Source organism: Varanus komodoensis, unplaced genomic scaffold (assembly GCF_004798865.1).
Source record: "Varanus komodoensis strain SLA01 unplaced genomic scaffold, ASM479886v1 scaffold7_1, whole genome shotgun sequence".
Lineage (NCBI taxonomy): Eukaryota > Metazoa > Chordata > Lepidosauria > Squamata > Varanidae > Varanus > Varanus komodoensis.
In genome coordinates, this window is record NW_025336479.1 from 12,573,530 (window position 1) to 12,592,670 (window position 19,141).

Sequence of the window (19,141 nt, forward strand, 5' to 3'; positions counted from 1 at the left end):
GGCTAGGTAGATGAAAGAGCACATGTGGTGATTTGGGCCCAAGGGTCTAGTTAGAGCAACTAAGAGAAACCAGGGCTGACTCTGCCTTTTACAGTTTCTGAGATCTTGACTAATACAGCCTATCTACTCAGGATTTCTTTTGTGGACACCGCAGAAAAGGAGGAGAGCTCCAGACAGCTCATCAGATAGATTTATGAAAACATGAGGTGAAAAATTTCAGCTGCCCCTTGAGAATTTCTGCATTACCCTGCATCATAATTGATATAAGTTAGGCCTGACTGTATCAAGAATACTTTTGAGCAAGGGTCAGCCTATATCTGAACATACATCCTGAGCAACATACCACATTGAGCAGGGATATGTACAAACGTGCATAAAAACAAGAGTGACTCTGCTTCAGGAAGCTTGGGTATAGTATTGTTTGTATGGTATATCAATAACATCATAAGATATTTCTGTGACATCTGTGCACAGAAAAAAAAAACAAGTTAAAAAAGGATCAGGTAGCAAGTAATGGCAAAGACCCTCCTCTGCTAGGGACTCTGAAGAGCTGCAGCCAGTCAGAACAGCCAATACAGTCCTGGCCAGACCTGGTACATTGTGCCAGTTTGAAGTACAAAGAATGTGCAGAGCACTGACTGGGCACCTGTGGCAGAATAAGGCTCCCCACCCGGGCAAGTTTTAAAAGAAATGCTGTATTTTTTAAAAGCAACCACAGGATGATTGCTTAAATGTATATGCATGCAAGCAGTACTTCAAACAAACAAATAAAAAGTAGGCAGCCAAGTACGGCAGTGGGGAAAGTAACAGTGACAAGGAAACCAATGTTTGCTGTGGAGCCGGGCAGCCTGTATAATCTGAAGGGCAAATGTAGCTGGTCCCAGGGCTTTCTTTGCCAGGGCAAAAAACATGCCTATTTCTATTTTTATTTCTCTTTGTATACTCATGGAAAAGGTAACTGTACCAAGGAAAAAAAATCTTTGCTAAGCAATAACTGTGGAGGAAATAACTTTTTGAAGAGCAAACATTGCCGTTGCAAGGCAAGTGATGTCTTTTTACCTGCCTCCTGCAGTTACTTTTCAGCTCCTGCTTATCTGCATGCTACAGTCATACTCCAGGCCCTCTTTTTCTTCCTCTCCAGATGAAATCAAGCAGGAAGCGCCATGTGGAAAGGAATCACCATCGCGCCTCTGCCCTAATGGGACCAAGTGTGAAGAATACTGGCAAGGACCCAATTATGGGATCACACAGTTCGATAATATCTTGTTTGCTGTGCTGACTGTCTTCCAGTGTATCACCATGGAAGGGTGGACCGACCTCCTTTACGATGTGAGTATTACTATAGTAATATGGCCGTGCTATGCTAGTTTGGTATGTCTCAGCACCTCTTTTGCTTGTACATGTCTAAGTCCAATTCAAGGTGCAGGTTTTCATCTATAAAGCCTTACACAGGACTGCAACACCTGATGGAGCACCTCTCTTACTATGAACCTACATGTACACTATAGTCAGTGTCTGGGACACTCCTCCAAGTGCCTCTTCTGAGGGAGGCTCAGGGGATGGCAAAAAGGGAGAGGGCCTTCTCAGTTGAGTGCTTGTCCTGTTGGGTCCTGGCTGATGTAAACATTGCCATCTTTTTGGTGCTAGGTTTGATGGCATTTGATGGAATTTTAATGCCGTTTGTTTTATCTGGTCCTTGCATCTCATGTAATTGTTTTCAGCTGTTTCAACCTGTTTTTAAATGTTGTATGTATTTATATTATGTTTTGCCATTTTTGTGAAATACCTGCAGAGCTTTGACTGTTGGGTGGTCTAGAAATGGAATAAATAGATGAATAATAATAATTAATGAAATTGCCATATTTATATCTAGACTTAGCTATAGATATATAGATTACACACACACACACAATCAGTTAGTAAAAATGATTGTTTCTGCAACAATATACTGGTGCCAGGAAAACAAAGTATTTGCTGATTGTCAATAATTCAAAATGCTGGTGGTTCTGGCTTAGAAAGAATCTAAGACTTGACCTAATGCTGAAGAACATCTTATATTTTTATATGGGATAAAAGAGAGGTGAGTATATTATGAACCTAGAGATAGGAATTAGGAAATGTCTAATTCTGAAATAGGAATTAGAATGATTCCATCCCTTAGTCATTTAATTAGTTGCATATATTTACATGATTGCATCCCTTTTTCTCTGTCATCCTTCGGTTTGGTCAGTATTAAACAACTTCTTCCTGGTAATAGTAAACCAGCTGTTCTATGTTCTCTACAGTCGAGCTGTCATAAGTCTGAAGCTTAGACTGAATCTGTGACTGTACCTTAGGCACAGTGTTAAACATGTTGAAACATGCTCAAAGCCCCATATCATATCTGAGACATCACTGTTCCATTCTAATAGGAAAGAAACTGCTATTAATGACTAGGGATTTGATAGAAAAAAATCAGATCTTCTCAGATCAGATCAGGATATTCTCTGGTCATTTAGACTCTGGAAAGGGCTAGGATCCCATCATAAAGAGGTGGGGGAATTGGTGCTGGAGTTCTGTTACCATGGGGCTTTCACTAGTCAAAAGGACAAAACTGTGCAGTAATTGAGGATACTGAGATGCCACAATTCCTCTCCCCCAATTTTATTCCAGCCTTTGAATTAAGGATGCTGTAAAAGCTAAGCCCTTCTTTTTCCCTTTAGTGTTCACTAAAGGGTATGCAGCCAAGGCACAAGGTAAACATGAGAAAATAATCCCTGTTCACCTTTTTCCACATCACAGTCATGCAAATAGCAGCACTGGGGCATTGCTGGCAACCTGTTGGATGACTTGGACGTCTGCACAAGGTGAAGGTTGCCCACATGTGTTGTACAACTTTCTAATCTTATTCCAACAGGCAATTCCTTTTTGTTTTTGTTAAATTAGCCACTACTACTCCAAATAGGCTTTAAAAGCTTAAAGCATTTGGATGTGCCTTGATCTTTCATTTAAAACCAGAATACCTATTTATTACTTGTGTGCTGCACATAAGCATGCAGTTGATAAAATAGCTTTATTATGAGGAAATCAGATCCTCTTGAATTCAAAAACATAAAACACCAAAGGCATAAGATAGAATTTTCTTTGAGATGTAATGCTAACAGTCCATTTTTGAAATCTGGACTCCCAAACATAGGAAAATAGTAAAATTCCATGAGTTGCAAGCATATGTTAACCCAGAACTGCAAGAAAGACATGTATCTGACAGCAGAAAACACTGTAGTAATAATAAGCAAGACTGTCCAAATCTGAAATCTGAATATTCTGGGCACTGATTACTTGTCCACCAATAAGCCCTCCAGGATTAGGCAAAAGGATGCTTGAAGATAAACTAATCAATATTTTACACAATGTTAAGAGGTAGGGATCAAGCATTTCAGGATACTGTTCCAAAAATAATAGGGTTAGGCAGTTAATAGAATTATAAGAGTGGAAAAACAATAGGGTTTTTTAATGGAGCTAGGCTGAAACTTCCAAGTAGGGTGGGTGGCCTCTCCCACTTTAATGGCAGATCAACTCCTCATCATGATGTTGAGTTATCCTGTGGCATTACTGCAAAATAAAAATGGCAGTGGTCAGCCAGAGGAGTCAGTGATAGCACTGGTGAGTTTTGAGTGCTCTCAAAATTAATGCATGCATTCCAACTTAGATAAAATGTCCCTTGTTTACTAGCCTCTGACTAGGGGCATTTGTTTTACTGCCTAAGCAACAACAAAGCAACCCACATTCAAAATACAATTCCTAATTTCCCAAATGATGCTTTTGAATTTTTATATCTGAAAGTTAGTAGTATCAGCATGGCTCATACAATCCAGATTCTGCAAAGCTCTTTCTTTGTCCCATTCTGCAGAAAACCTGGAGTGGGGGTGGTGTCATAAGGCCAATGTCCACAAAATAAGAGGAACACTCTGGTATGAACAAGGCAAGGGCAAGTGACCTAGAATTGTGCACTGGCAGAAGAGATCTTACATGCAGGTGGATTTAGAAAGATCAAGGATGAAAAAAACATTGTAGGGAAGCAATATTTGAACCAATGAAGGAACAATGAAACATACAGTTTATGGAAAGAATAGAGCAATCCATTTGGGTTGTTAGAGTCTTTAAAAGAGCGGGGCTGGCAGAAGGCAAAGGATGGAGAAGAAAACTGGCTGGTAGCCAGGAATGAAGGATCACTGTAATGGAGAGAGCATTGATCAGTCATGTAAATAGCAATTGATACAACTGGGCATGTTGAGTCAGTGTTCCAAGAAGCATGAGGAGTGGTGATGTCAAGGGGTCAGGTGGATCAGTCCAGATTTTAAATGCTCTGGGGAAAGGGAAGAGAGCCAGGAGTCAAACACAGTTCTTTTTCACTGAAGCTGATTGTAAGGAGTATCAAAAGGACAAGCTTTGGGGGCAACGTAATGATATGTCAAGTGGTATTTTCACAATGTGTGGTCAAAACAAATACATCTCTGTTTTACATCTTAAAAGCCCATTAGCCCAATTTGGATGCCACTGGTTAAATCCTGGCTCAGGGATAATAGTTATTTATGATGGCTCTTCACATTCAGAAGATGCAATTCTTGCCTTTCCATAGGTGGAATTGCAGTGTCAGCATTATTTATTGAACCATCTAGACACCAACTTCATCTACTTCAAAATTTCTTTCCAGTCCCCACCCCCAACCCAAATTACATATTTTCTTGAGAGCACCATTTAAAAAGAGTGGAAGCCATGCAGAGTCAAGTGGCTGATAGGTGACAGGAGAACAGTAATGGGCATAGAAAACTTGCACAACAAATATGCAGAGTATGAAAGGTCAAATCTGAATCTTCTCATATCCATCCTAGCTGAATGCCTCAAACCCTCAACCTAAATAGTTAAAGGTTCAATCCAGTGGGGATCTCTGTAGGCCTCCAAACCTGGAGGATTATGGGCAGCCTATTCAGGGCAGGAGGAGTGTGGAGGTGGCACTTTGGACAGGGAGGAAAGGAGGTTGTAGGAGTACCAAACCGCTCCTCCCTGCCACCCCCGAAACACCTTCTTTGTTCCTTCTCCAAGGTCAGTCTTAAGACCTCAGGAAACAGCAAGTGCAGTCCTTTCTGTGCCAGCTGTATGGTGGAGGGAAGGCAACCTGAGCACAAATCTCCAGCTCTGTGGTTGGAGTTCTTTTCCAACCCAAATCTTGTAATCTGAATGATTCTGTGGTCCTCTAGATGCTGTCTAGTAGTGGAAATAAGATCACTCTGCCCTGCTTTGTAAAAAGGTAGAAATGAATGTTCTGTGGCAGGGATGGGCAATTCATTGTTTAGAACATCTGGAGAATCACAGCTCCCATAAGCCCTCGTAAACATAGCCTGCAGTAAAGGATTATGGGAGCTGAGGGCCAAAATTTCTGGTGGGTGCACCCTGTTCTATAGTAAGGCAGGGAATAACAATGTTATTGGCTATTTTCTGTAGTATAATAGGGGCCTTAGAATCATAGAACCATACAATAGTAGAATTGGAAGGGGCCATGAAGGCCATCGAGTCCAACCCCTGCTGTTGCAGGACACCACATTACACCATCCCACTCAGATGTGTCAAGTTTCTTTTTTAATGTCTCTAGTGCGGGAGAGCCCACCACCTCTCTAGGCAGGTGGTTAGGATTCTTCTTCATTGATAGTTTCTTCATAAACCTTTATGAACCCATGTCCAGGCACAGCAATCAGGTATAATTCTAGGAACATGGAAAGAGTTTTGCTGGATCAGACCAAACATCCAAAAAGCCATCAAGCACAGCATACTATTTCCAACAAATGGGGATGCCCATAAATAGGACAATGAAAACAATAGCCCACCCCTGCTGTTGTCCAGCACCCCCAACTGATATTCAATAGCATACTCCTTCTGAACCTGGAAGTTCTGTTTGATTATCATGGCTAATAGCCCTTGATAGATTTCCTCTTGAGTTTCTCTAATCCTATTTAAAGCCATTGAAACCAGTGGCCATTTTACCATCTTATGAAAGTAAATTCCATACAAATATTTTGCGTTTTGTGAAATATTTCCTTTTGTCTATCCTAAATTTACAGCTAGTCAATGTCACTGGTTGATCCTAAATGTTAGCTTTCTGTCCTGTTTGTGACACCATTATAATTTTCAAACTCCCTTATCATATTTGCCTATGCACTGATTCCTCCTGTCCGTCCTTCCTTCCTTAACCCTTTTATTTCTCAGGAGAGGTTGTTCCAGTTCTCCTTTTGGAGGTGGGGAACCAGAACTGCTCACAGGATTCCATATGTAACCACACCATAGATCTATATGTAAATGTATTAAGATTCTGGTCATTCTATTTTCAGTCCCTTTCCTACTAATCTGTAACACTGAATATGCTCTTTCACTTTTGCACTCCCACTGTAAACTGACTGAATATTTGGATTGAATTATCCCCCATGATGGCAAAGCCACTCTCCTGGTTAGCCTCACCTTTAATAGCTTAGCTCCCATCAGTGTATCATCCTGCAGTAGAGCCCCTTCCTCCCCTGTCACCAGGCAGCAGGCATTCATTCCATCAGACTACAGCAGAGGGAGATGAAAAGCAGCTATGTCAGCAGCGCTGAAAGACAAGCTTCTTGAGGCGTTTCTTCTTCTTGAACTGGTTTCATTCCAGCTGACCATTATAAGAACTATTATTTAAATTGAAAAACTGGTATCTGAGTTGACTTCTTAACCCCCTACATCCCATCCTGTTTTCCTTTTCTGTCAGCTTTTTCGATTGTAAGCCTAAGGACAGGCACTGTCTTGTTTTTATTGATTGTGTGTAAGTCATTCCAGGAGTATTTTTGGCTGAAGAGTGGGGTAGAAATGCTTTAAATAGAAATCTAATCTATGTTCTGAAGAATGTAAGAAGAACCCTGGTATCAGGTACATGTATCAGGGTGGGAGATGGCTAGTCCAGATGACCCTTATCAGACAAGGGTATCCATATGAAGATGATAAGCTCACACTGACTTCTGTTGAAGCAAAGAAGAAGTGGGGTGGGGGACAGAGAGAAACTCTCTTCTAGCCCTCCTCAACCTGGGCCCTCCAGGTGTTCTGAACTATGCCTTCCATCATCCCTGGTGAGCATGGACATTAAACATGCCAACTAGGGGTGATAGCAGTTGTAGCCCTGCACACTGGTGGAGAGCATTCATTTGGGGAAGGCTGCTCTCATTTTCACAGATGAGGTGGATAGGATGGGGAATGGGATCTGAATGGGTGTTTTCCTGTCTGATGGAAACAAATTCTGTAGCACTATATAATAGAGCTTTGAAGGCGCATTTCCTTCACTTTGGTTCTTGTATGCCAGGAGAAACTTCATTTGATTAAGCACAAGAGGTCCCCAAAGGGACTTTTGGGGGCATAGGGTATATGTCTCCAAAAGAAACATGTCCTCTGATTAGGTGGGACACTGGAAACAGATGCTACCACATATTTCTCTTTAAGAGATTCCTGTGTTGGGAAGAAGACTTTTTTGTTAACTACTGTATGCAAATCCATAATTTTAACCCATTGAGGTTTGCTAGCTCTAGATGGTTTGAAGCCCATGAATCATCCCCTCCTACATGCTCCCAAAATTGTGATACAACATTTTCAAAATCACAGAACAGCAATGCATATACCAGTTCCACCTTTTTTGCTTTATAGGTCACCAAACTAGAAATACTGAATGCTTTTTTTAAAAGAGTACATATTCATTAATTTCTATTCACGGTCCTAGCTAGGATGCTAATCCAGTCTGAACCATCCACCTGTATTCACAGCAGATATTTGGATGACTAGTTATGAAGCATACCGTTTCTCTCCCCTTTCCCACTTAAAAGGGGCACAGATATTTCCTAATGACGCTGCCTTTTGGGTTCTCTTGCCAGAGTAATGTGCTCTCCCAGAGGGTAGAGATACCTCGTATATGAGAGAAAAGATACAGTGGTGCTGGGGAGAAACTTTAGGGTGCTATAAATGTTCCTACAAAAATGAATGGGTGCAGCTTTTGCTGCAGAGTGGGCTTTCCCTACGTCTGCCTTCACTTCTCAGAGAAGATGCATACAGCATCTAAACTGATGTTGTTTGCCCCATTCCCAGTGCATCATGCAGGCTATCTGCTGTGTGAGTTCAAAACAATTTCATGGGTCTTGCATGATACATATCTAAACAAACAGTTGTTCAGGGTTTTTTAAGTTCATTTAGCCTTGAACTAAAGCATTAAGACATGCAGGAGGTGACATTATAATCGACAGATTTCCCAGTCAGTCGTTGCTTCTGCTGCAAACTCAGAAAAATAGGCTGCTCCTAATCCTGATCCAGAAGAGAAATATTTTTGCACTAAAAGTGCTAAGCACACTTCAGTAACATGCTTATAGTGAAAATTATGAACATGTGTTTTATTAGCAGCCATTCCACCAGGCTGCATCAGAGGAAGAGTTGAAATGGCAAGGCCTACAACCTGAGGTTCACTAGGACCCATCGCCATTTGGCTGCTCTCTCAGCCCTGCTAACTGCCATTTCCACTTCTCTGCGTCAGAGGAAGTGGTGAGTCAGTAAAGCCCCTCCCACTGGGCTCAGCCAGAGCACTTGGGGGCTCTCACTGGGCAGAACTGTCTCCGCAGTGCCCCTTCTCTTCCTGCTGTAATGATAATTGTGTAACTACATAAGAATTGCCATCCTTACTTGCCTGGGTTTTTTTCATTCCTCCCTGGCAGTTTTTCTATTTATGTTGTACTTTGGACTGTAAGCTACATTAGAGCCTGTGGGGGTGGGGGTGGGGGTTAATTTTTGTGCAGCCTGTATAAATGATTGGTGCTTAATAAATAATATCCCATGTTCTACTGGAAATGTAAAAATGAAGAGTGAACAGCAAGCATCAGTGCGATTGCTGCATAGATATGATGTATGTTTGCTGGTGTTCTTTCTGGGAATTCAGCCCAGTCACAGAATTTTGGGGTGTGAGGCATGCTTCTGTGTGCATGTTGTAAAATATGTATGTCTGTGTATTTTTTAGTTTTTAGGGTGGGTTTTTTTTTTTTTTGGTTGCTATGGGAGAGAAACAGCAGCAGCAGCAGCCAGAATTCTTCACTGATTACTTTCCAAAGGATTGTACTGGGGGTACAATCTCTGCACCCTATGAATTTGTGACACCCTCAGGAATATAGGCAGCTATCCTATACAAAGTCAGAACATTGGTCTATCTTGCATAGCATTGCCTACAATCATGGGCAGCAGCTTTCAAGGGTTTTAGAAGGCAGATTTCCCGCCCCAGGTCTTACTGAACTGGCATCTTGTGCCTGTGAAACTTGCTCCCTGCCATGGAGCTACTCTTCTTCCTGTTCCAACAGCTTTTCTCACTTTTCTACCTGTGCAGCCCATTATGGATGTGTAGGAGGCCTTTGTAAGAAACACCTTTTTTTGCAAACAGTTGAACTTTGTGTGGAAAACACAGGCCATAACTTGATTATTCAGCCTCTTTAATTATGTCTCCTTTAAATCAGAAACCTGAAGCTTGGGGTTGGGCTTTCAGAGTTCCCCAGATGGCCACACTCTCTTTTCCTGCCCCCTCCCCCGTTCCCCTAAGCACCTAATCTGGTGGTTTTCTTGCTTTTGTGCAGTTTTCCCACCACCACCCTAAAAAGCTCCAAAATTGAAACTCCAATATGTGTTCCCTAAGAAGCTCCAAAATTGAATTTGCCCATTGCACTGGAATTGCTTTCCATTCCTTGCTTTCGCACTTCCTACTTAGGATTCTGCTGAGCTGGATGTCCCAGTTTCTAGAACTAGAAGTGCATGAGATGTGGGGGTTTGAGCGTGTTAGTGGAAGTCTGCAAAAGCATCTGCATTTTTGATATTGCATGTAGAATCTGGCCATGTTAGGGTACTGACATACATCAGTGAGGGTTTACATGCTGAGTAATGGCCAGGTGCATGATGATACAGTTGGTAAGTGAGAACAAAGCAGGGCTGAGAGTAAGAGAGTTGGACAAGAATATGCAGGATATCTGTATATGTCTCCCAGAGGCTGAGCTAATCGAACAGAAATTTCAGTTTACAGACCCTGCCCAGTTTGACAGTCTGCCCCAACAGATTCTTCTGCAACCTTATTTCAGAGCTGCAAGCAAGGTTTGATTCAGTGTGTCTGTGAATGATCCTTGATGTCAAGAATTGAATGATTGTCATCTGAACAGCAAAAAATTCTTAGGCTAGGACATGAAGTTCTCCTCCACCACCAAAATGGTTAAAAAGCTAAGCTATTTATAAATGGAAGTGGGGAGAAGAGGAGTGAATAAGAATGCAGAGCCAAAATATTTCAGTCTAAGTTGTGAATCTTTGGAATATAGTATCTTTGTTTTCTCTCTGCCAGAACTCTGCTTAGAAGGTCCTTTAGACTAATTAATGCAGAATATAAGTTTTTAAAAACCCTTCATTCTGTCACTTTATTGTATCAGTATCCTCAAGTTTTGCACACCATCCTAAAAGCAGTGGTATTGCAGTCACTGGGTAATATACTTGTATAGGCTTCATCCAAGCAGCCAGGGCTGGGAAGTCTGCGGCACATAGAGCTGCCACTCCGTTCCACAAGCTAATCAAGCTAATGCAGACAGCAGAGCTTGCTGTCCCAGGACTGTCTCTTACTGTATTCTCCAATGGCTTCCAAGAGAATTTGTGGCAGCCAGCAATGCTCCATGAGTCAGTGGCCATGAATCGCTCCAAGACAGCACTGGGGCGAGAATCTGCTTTGCAGCAGTTTTTTTGGCAAGAGTTGACCTTCCTGGAACAATGAAAGTGATTTTTAGTGGGCAAATTTGCTAGATGCCTCTGTGTGCATGCAGTGAATGTTTAACTGACTTCAAGATGTGGGTGAATAGGTGGCTTCATGGGTTAGAAATGGGGTAGCTGTGCATTCCTAGGACAAGTCTGTACAACTTGTGAATCACCCAGTGACATTCTGCAGCTGTGCATGGCGTCTCCTTAGTCTTGATCACAAACCGCTTCTGCTGTGGCCTAGGCATACATCCATAGGGGTGGGAAAGCCTAGCTACTAGCAGGCTATGATCTGTAGCTGTTGGGCTGCATTTGACTTGATGGGTCTTACCCTATAGGATGCTGAGTGTGGCCTTTGGTTAGAAGTGACCACAATGAGCAGGGAATGGAAAATAGGGACCATTCTCTTATCAGGCACTGATGTGATTGACATAGCCTCCTTTCCAGAGCAATTACATGCTACCATGGTTCTTCCACTATTGTTAAAAATAAGTGGAGTAAATATTCCATGCCTTTTCATCCCAGCAAATGAAGACCCCTAATATTGGATGAGGGGCACTAAGAGTGACAGCCGGGAGAAAAATGTTCATTTCTCAATATGAATTAGCACCAAACTCAGTCTGCCAAACTGGCAATCCTAGCCTGCAATAATAATAATACTAATTAAAAAAAAATCACTCTAAGAATCAAAAGAGCTCTGCCCTACAGGGCTTGAAAGAATAAGGTGCCTATTAGGAAAATGGGAAGTGAAAAAAGGAATGCTTTCAAATTATAGCTTGATCTTTCTCAGCAGTATTTGACTTGATAGAGATGTCCGATAAGCCAGGGAAATGTTAGAGTCCTCCAAAGTTATTTGATCTACGGGAATCTTTTGCTTTGGTACATTCATTTACTCATGCATTCTTCAGAAGCCTGTACAGTGTGAGTTGTATTACACTGGTTAATCATACATACATCTGTGACTCATTTTATCTTGATGGTTCTCTGGATCATTTTGAATACACAGTTTAGTTAGAATGTATTATTTACATCAGCTTCTCCCAGCCTAGCACCTTCCAAATGTTTTTAGCTATAATGCCCAGCAGCCCTGACCACCCTGCTGACTGGGGGTAATAGGAGCTATAGTCCGAAACATCTAGAAGGTACCACATTGGAGATGGCTAATTTCAGTGTTCACCTAGTCTTATCCTGAAAACACAGGTACCAGCTACATTTTATCTAAGTCCATTCTTGAAAATAAACACTTTTCATACAGCAACAATTGAGAGCCAGTGTAGTGTAGCAATTATAATGTTGGACCTGGACTTGGAAAGTTCAGGTTTTTGTCCCCACTCAGCCAAAAAGCTCATTGAGTGGCTTTCAGCCATTCACTGACTCTCAGCTTATCCTATGTCACAGGGTGCTGAGCAGGTAAAATAGAGAGGAGTATGTAAGAATTCCTTGCAGAAAAAAGCAGGATACAAATATTTAGAAACCTGCATAATAAGGTTTTATGGTCAAACCTTTACTGTAAATTCATGCACAAACATGCAGCACTCCACTGTCAAACTCCCAAGTCTTGCAGTGCTTCAGAATTTTAGGCTGTAATCATGTATCTTGTTGGACTGCAGCTCCCAACAGCCCCAGCCAGCCTGGTCATTCCTTAAGGATAATGGGCATTCAGCAAAATCTGAAGAGCCATGTGTTCTGCACCCCCACTATATACACTTACCTGGGAATTAATCTCATTGAGCATAGATGGAGGACTTACTTCTGAGTAAGCACCAGGATTGAACTGCTGGAAATTTGCCAATGCAAATGAGTTTCACACTTATGGACAGCCAGTAGGATCCTGCCCATATGATGTCTTCCTCCAGACACAGTTTATTAATGATAACCTCAAGTGGATGCTAAACAGATTTTAGCGTTTGCAGTGGATTAGCTATAAGGATTAGTGTGGAATTGGGCAGGGGGTCAGGACCTGCTTTTCCTTATCTGAACAAAAGTGGTATGAGTCTGCATATATAATATTTTTAAAGAAGAAACATCTGCTTTAATGTTGGATGGCCTTGGCTGCTTTAGTACTTTCCTAACATGTTCTCAAATCACCTTTTCTGCACCTACCTTGTCCTCTTTTCTCCATGTCTTGTGCCTTTATGAAGGTGCCCTGGATAACTAACCAGCACATCTTTCATTTCTAGCCTCTTGGGAAAGGGAACTAGATTTTATCTATCCAAAAAGGGTTCATTACTCTCCTGTGCCCTTCCCACTTCACATTTAGGTCTCCTACCAGCTATTTTAAAACCTGTTCCATTGCTTCTTCCCCAAATCACTCCTGTGTCTAAAAATGTAACATGGACAGTTTATGCATATCCTTTTTTAAGGCAGTGCATAGCTACTCTTAGATTCTCATTCTTCCTTAGTGCCAATTCACACAAACATCATATTCCTAACTTGATGACTTTAGCAATAATGGGATGACTTCTCGGATGGCTTATTCTCTTCTCTCTGGCCCACCAAAGCACTTGTTCTACTTAAATGTTCAGTATGACAAGACTTTCAGAATAAATTGTGTCATTCCAGGGCTAAAGGAACTCATCTGAAACTTGCATTGTAGTAGAAAGCTATGTTTTACTGTCTTGGCAATGGAGTCAAGATAAAACAGGCATGTTCTCTGTGGAACAAAGATCCCATTTCCCCCCTACAGTTTGTTTGTTTGTTTATTTATTTATTTAGACAGCTTATATGCCGCCCCCATTGCATAAGCCTCGAGGCAGCTTACAATCATTAAAATCCCATGTATAAATACAAAAAATTCATAGAATAAATAGAATACATAAAATAGTGGAAACAGCCTGGTTTAAAATCAACAAATAAACCTTAACAATTAAAATAGTGTTTAAATAAAAAGGTCTTGGCCTGGCGCCAAAAACTAGTTTGCTAGTTAAAACTGGAAAGATCCCATTTCCCTACATCAAAATCCCTACATCATCTATGTGGCTCGGGCTTTTCCAACTGGTCTCTCTGACTGTGATACCCAGGGAGGATTCTGCATCCTATTGTCTGTGGCTCTTTCCCACATCTTGGGAGCATACTTGGGAGTAAATTGGGAATCAGAAAAAGAGCATAGGAGAAGTTTGGTGTGTGGTTAGAATGATGGCCTGGGATTTGGGTTCATGTTGGACCTGGGTTCAAGTCCTTACTCAGTCATGAGGCTAACTGGGTGGCTTGGGCCAGTCATGGATTCTCCGTCTAGCCTACCTCACAGGGTTGTTCTGATGATTAAATGGAGGGGAAGAGAAGGATTATGTAAGCTACTTTGTGTTCCTTGCTGGAAAAGGTGGAATAAAAATACAATAAATAAAATAAACATAAAGAAAGGAAGCTGTGCCCTAAGGGAAATATGAAGTTGGGATTCACTTAGCTTGATTGTCTGAATAAATCCACGAGGTACCTGACTGAAGTTACTAACAAAGTGCATCATTTGCTAACAGTTTAGTTGTCACCTAGCTAGAATTTGCTAACAGTTTAGTTGTCACCTAGCTAGAATCCCTATAAACTTTTTAGTTCAATATCAAGGCTAGATATTTAATCTGAAATAGTTGTCAATAGACAAATAGCATGTTAAAATTAATATATGCTTTACTGCAGTTGCCATTTTGGTGTGCTTTAGCTCTTTGCAGATCTGTTTACAGAAACACCTGATAGAGCATCCCCCTAACTAATTTTATTTTCTGATTTTACCATGTGCAAGGTATGAATCAAAGATTGATTGATTGAACAATCAATCAAAGTTTGATTCTTTCATCCCATGACAGCTGATCATGTACTTTATGGCAGTTTATTTTTAGCAGACAGGTGAAGTTCACAGTTTCATTTAAAAAAAACACTCCCCTATGAATGATGCAGGATAATCAGCAAGAGAATATAAATAATCTTAGAACAACAGCCCTTAAGATAACAACCTCTGGATCTTGACTGAGTAAACAAGACAAGGATACGATCTGAGTTTTCCTTGTCGGCCTGATCCACAGAATCTCTTGATCACTTAGCCTACCTTTCACCTCCCACCGCATGGCTTTGCAGGTTCAGGAACAATAATACTGAGCTTCTGGTCTTTTGTGGGCAGGATGAGGGTGGGCTGAGATCATGAATTTGATGTCTTAGTATTTCAATGCCATTTTTACTTCTGATAGCTCCTATTTAAGTGATAAGATGGAAACTGTGTGAAGCTTGGATTACTTTTGCACTTGTCATGAGTTATCAATAATGCCTGTTATTTTTGTAGGAAGAATGTGGTCTGAAATAGGTGCCTCTTTAGTGGGTGCAGGATCCTTTATGCATTATGTCACCTGGCAACTCAATACTCTGTTGAAGGCTGGGGTTCAACCAGGTGCCACACTGCACGAAGTCTTTTTGTTCCTTAACCTATATTTAGCAGAGAAAAGGGGGACAAGGTGTCATTAGTTGCTCACGTATCTGTGATCTGTACAAAGATCCTTCTTCTAGTCCCCTCCAGCTGCTGCTGAAGTAGCCAGGCATCATAAAAGGGTTAGCTCCATTAGCAGATTCCTTGGGGCAAACCTGTGACCCGCTGCTAATGTTGGCTTTCAAGCCAGAGAGGAGAGGCAAGCTACCTTCTGCCTAAGAAATATCTACATAGAAGCAAACCACGGCTTGAGTTCTGTGGCAGGAGCTATTTGGTACTATGCTTTGAGCAGGGAGCAAATCGTTTTTGTTGATGGGGTTGGTGGTGCAGAGCGAGGATAAAGAAATCTAATATCTGAGCTTGGCTCAAGAGAAAGGTCTGTTTAAAAGTGGTTTGCTCTGGTTCTGAATAGAGAACCATATAGGGGTTAGAACAAAAAGTCTGAAAGGCAATACTTCCAGGTTCTGCTTATTAAAAAGGAAATATAGTCTAATGGTCTAATACAGCCCCACATTTCCAAATCCATTACGGACTCAATTGTGATTGAGTGCCATTTTCTTGATAGTAAGACAGTGTATAAATTGAATGAATAAATAAGAATGTCACCATTTCCTGTTTCTTTGAATTCAATTCTCATTATCACAAATTATAACAGCACGGTTGTTTGCAAGAAATAAAGCAGTAGGCACAGTTTAATTTCCATGTGATTGATTTAGGAATCTTCTTCAACCTGGTGTTCTTCAGTTGTTTTGGCCAAAATATCTGGAGATTATCAGGTTGTAGAGGGCTGGTTTAAGGACTGTAAGTTACTCTTGTTTTTTGAAGCAAAGGATGGATAAAGAAATGAATAGCTTTTCCTATATTTTAGAGCCTATGTTTTTTCAGGGTTTCAGAGGATCATATGCTAGTCAGTAGGTGGGCAGGCTGACTTGTTGGCTCTCAGGTTGGCTCATGTCTTCATTGGTGAGCAGACCTGTTGGGAGGCTGGCTCCCAAATCCATGTGTTATGGTCAGTCCTGTATGGGCTAATGCTTCCCGTGAAAAATTGGTCCCATGACTGTAGTATCCCATGACTTCACCTTCTTTGTCGCCATCCTGCAGAGCAACGATGCCTCAGGGAGTGCTTGGAATTGGCTGTACTTCATCCCCCTTATCATCATCGGATCCTTTTTTATGCTCAACCTTGTGCTGGGGGTGCTTTCTGGGTAAGTATACAGCACACCTACCCTAGACAAAGGCTCAATAATGGAGTATATAGTTGCTATGCTCAGCTCTGCAATGAAACTGAAATTTAATGGCAATTTGCAACTGTGACTTCTGGATTCATTCCTGCTTGTATTCCTCATGCATTCACTGCATGACCTGAGCCAACTCCATGTCTTGTTTTTCCTTCCTGTGTAATTTCTTGCAATCTGGCCAAACTTCTGCAAACTGTCCCATCTTTATCTACAGGGAGTTTGCCAAAGAAAGAGAGAGGGTGGAGAACCGGCGAGCATTTCTGAAGCTGAGAAGACAGCAGCAGATTGAACGTGAGCTTAATGGCTACATGGAGTGGATCTCCAAAGCAGGTGTGTACTTTCCTGTTTCTCTTGGTCTTAAACAGCATATTTTCCTGCTCCCAGCTGAATTCTCTATCTTTTCCCTTGGGATCTGAATTAAATATTTTACTCTCTAGTTTAAGTGTCACACTCTTTTTACATTATGTTGCTTTCCTTCATGACCAGCTAACTCAATGTTACAAGTTCAGTAGGATTCTGTCATGGGTACAGTATTGTTCAATAGATTTATAAACTGTTTGGATGAAGGAATAGAGATGATGATCATCAGATTTGTAGATGACACCAGCTAATATCTTAGAAGATAAGAAAATTCGGTTTGTTTATGATGGAAAACTGAGCCAAAACTAACAAGATTCATTTCAGCAGAAATAAATCCAAAGTTGTGCATTCAGGTAGGAAAAGTCAGATGCAGATAGAATGGGTTGAGAACACAACACATGGAAATGACCTATGGGCTTTTTCAGACAACCAGCTAAACATGCATCAGCAGTGTGATGCAGAGACTAAAAAATCTAAATTGTAGCAAGGTTAGTGTCCAGGTCAGAAGAAGTAATAGTGTCTCTCTATTCTGGTCAACACTCACCTGTAACACTGTGCCCACTTCTGAGCACTGCGATTTAGAATGGATGTCAACAAACTGGGGGAAAAAAGAGTAGGAACTGAGATATGTTTAGCCTGGAGAAGAGATAATTAAGAGTCAATATGATAGCCATCTTCAAATATTTGAAGAGCTGTCACATAGATGATGGATCAAATTTGCTTTCTGTTGCTCCAGAAGATAGGACCTGAACCATTGGGTCCAAGTTACAATGAAGGAGATTTCAACTAAGCATTAGGAAGAACTTCTAGATGTTATGAACTGTTTGACAGTGGAACAGACTGCCCTGGAAGGTGGTGGACTCTCCTTCATTAGAGGTTATTTTATTAATATATTTATTGAGTTTTGGTTTTAGTATCCATAATAACAAAACATATTTATAATCCCATAAAATCAAAGTAAGGTAGAACAAAAAGCTGGTAGAGTAGAAAAGTGAAGAGATATGGGTCAGCTTTGTAGGTTTTGCTCAATCCTTAACTTTCAGATTGCAAGGTTTAGGCATTCAGGTGAAACATTCGGCTTGGTGTTCAGGAACCATCCGATTTCTGTAATCCACAATATGCATCTTTTTCATGTATAGCAAGGATTTCTTTCTATCAGTGGACTACCTGACTATGTTTACCTTTTGATTATTTTAAAATGATACTTTTGGCTATCAGCAGAGGATGACTAATTGATTTCCATTGCCTTGAAGTAAGGTTCCATACATTTGAGAGATTGCTAGAACCAGGCTGATGTGAACAATGTCTTCTGTCCAGAATGTTAAAACGACAGGCCAGTACCAAGTCATGTGTATTAAGGAGTTTTCTAAGTCATTATACCACCAAACATTGGAGGAAGATGGCATATTTTTCTTAAGCATTCATGATGTAGATCAGAAGGTGCTACACAGTAAGTTTGGCTGCATGAGAAAGTAGTCTCAAATCTAACCCTGAAATTGTAATTGAAATTCAGCCTTTTTTGGAACGGAGTAGATTTAATTCTCATTTAGTTTTTTTAAATATACCATTCATTTCTGACCTTCTGAGATCTATTTTACTATATTCCAAAATACTCTTATAAGCAGTAATTGTGGACTTAGTTTTCTGTAAGGAACCAATTAATTCCTCTAGCAGTGCAAGAAGCACTGAAGCACTCTTAGCAGATGCTCTGTATATAAACTCCAACAGATGCTGAAGCCAAATGTACTGCCAAGTAGCACTAGACAGTTAATGATTCCTAATCTGCAATGCTGAACATTGTTTAAAAATAATTATCTAAATCTATGAACTAGTATAAAGTATACCAGTACAAAACTGGATTCTCTCATAAAGCTAATTTAGTGTGAGACTATGAATCAAATTGCAGTCAATGAGCCATTGCTTTCAAAGTTTCTCTTGCTGCCTAAATCATTAGTGAAGTCATTCCTTTTATATCTAAATCGTAGTCCCATTAGAAGTAAAAAAAGTTTCATTCCAAAACAACCTGTGAAGGAGTACTAAAAGATGTTTTTCAGTCTTAGTGCTGGGTAACAAATCGCCTTTATGATACAAAGTAGAATCTAGAAAATTAAATCTATCCTTTTAACTGGCATCTGCATTTTCAATTAAAAATGTGGAGGTGACAACCGCCAATACATTTCTGAAGAATTAAAACAGAAAAATCACTTCTGAAGCTTGGCGAAAAGTTCTTGAATATATATTTGGGATATATATAAAGAAATGCTAATTCATAAATTATTCATGGCAGGACACCCATTTTAAATATGTTAACCTTATTCCAAATATTTAAATAGAATGT

General features: G+C 40.6%; 1 protein-coding gene across 1 annotated transcript in view; it reads left to right on the forward strand.

Moving 5' to 3' along the window:
• The window catches only part of CACNA1A (calcium voltage-gated channel subunit alpha1 A), a 220,110-nt gene that overhangs the window by 63,449 nt on the left and 137,520 nt on the right, over nt 1-19,141 (forward strand). Inside the window, exons 6-8 of the mRNA XM_044454096.1 lie at nt 1,142-1,329; nt 16,307-16,410; nt 16,658-16,773. Of these exons, the coding sequence (XP_044310031.1) occupies nt 1,142-1,329; nt 16,307-16,410; nt 16,658-16,773 (408 nt within the window). The remainder of the gene's footprint in view (nt 1-1,141; nt 1,330-16,306; nt 16,411-16,657; nt 16,774-19,141) is intronic.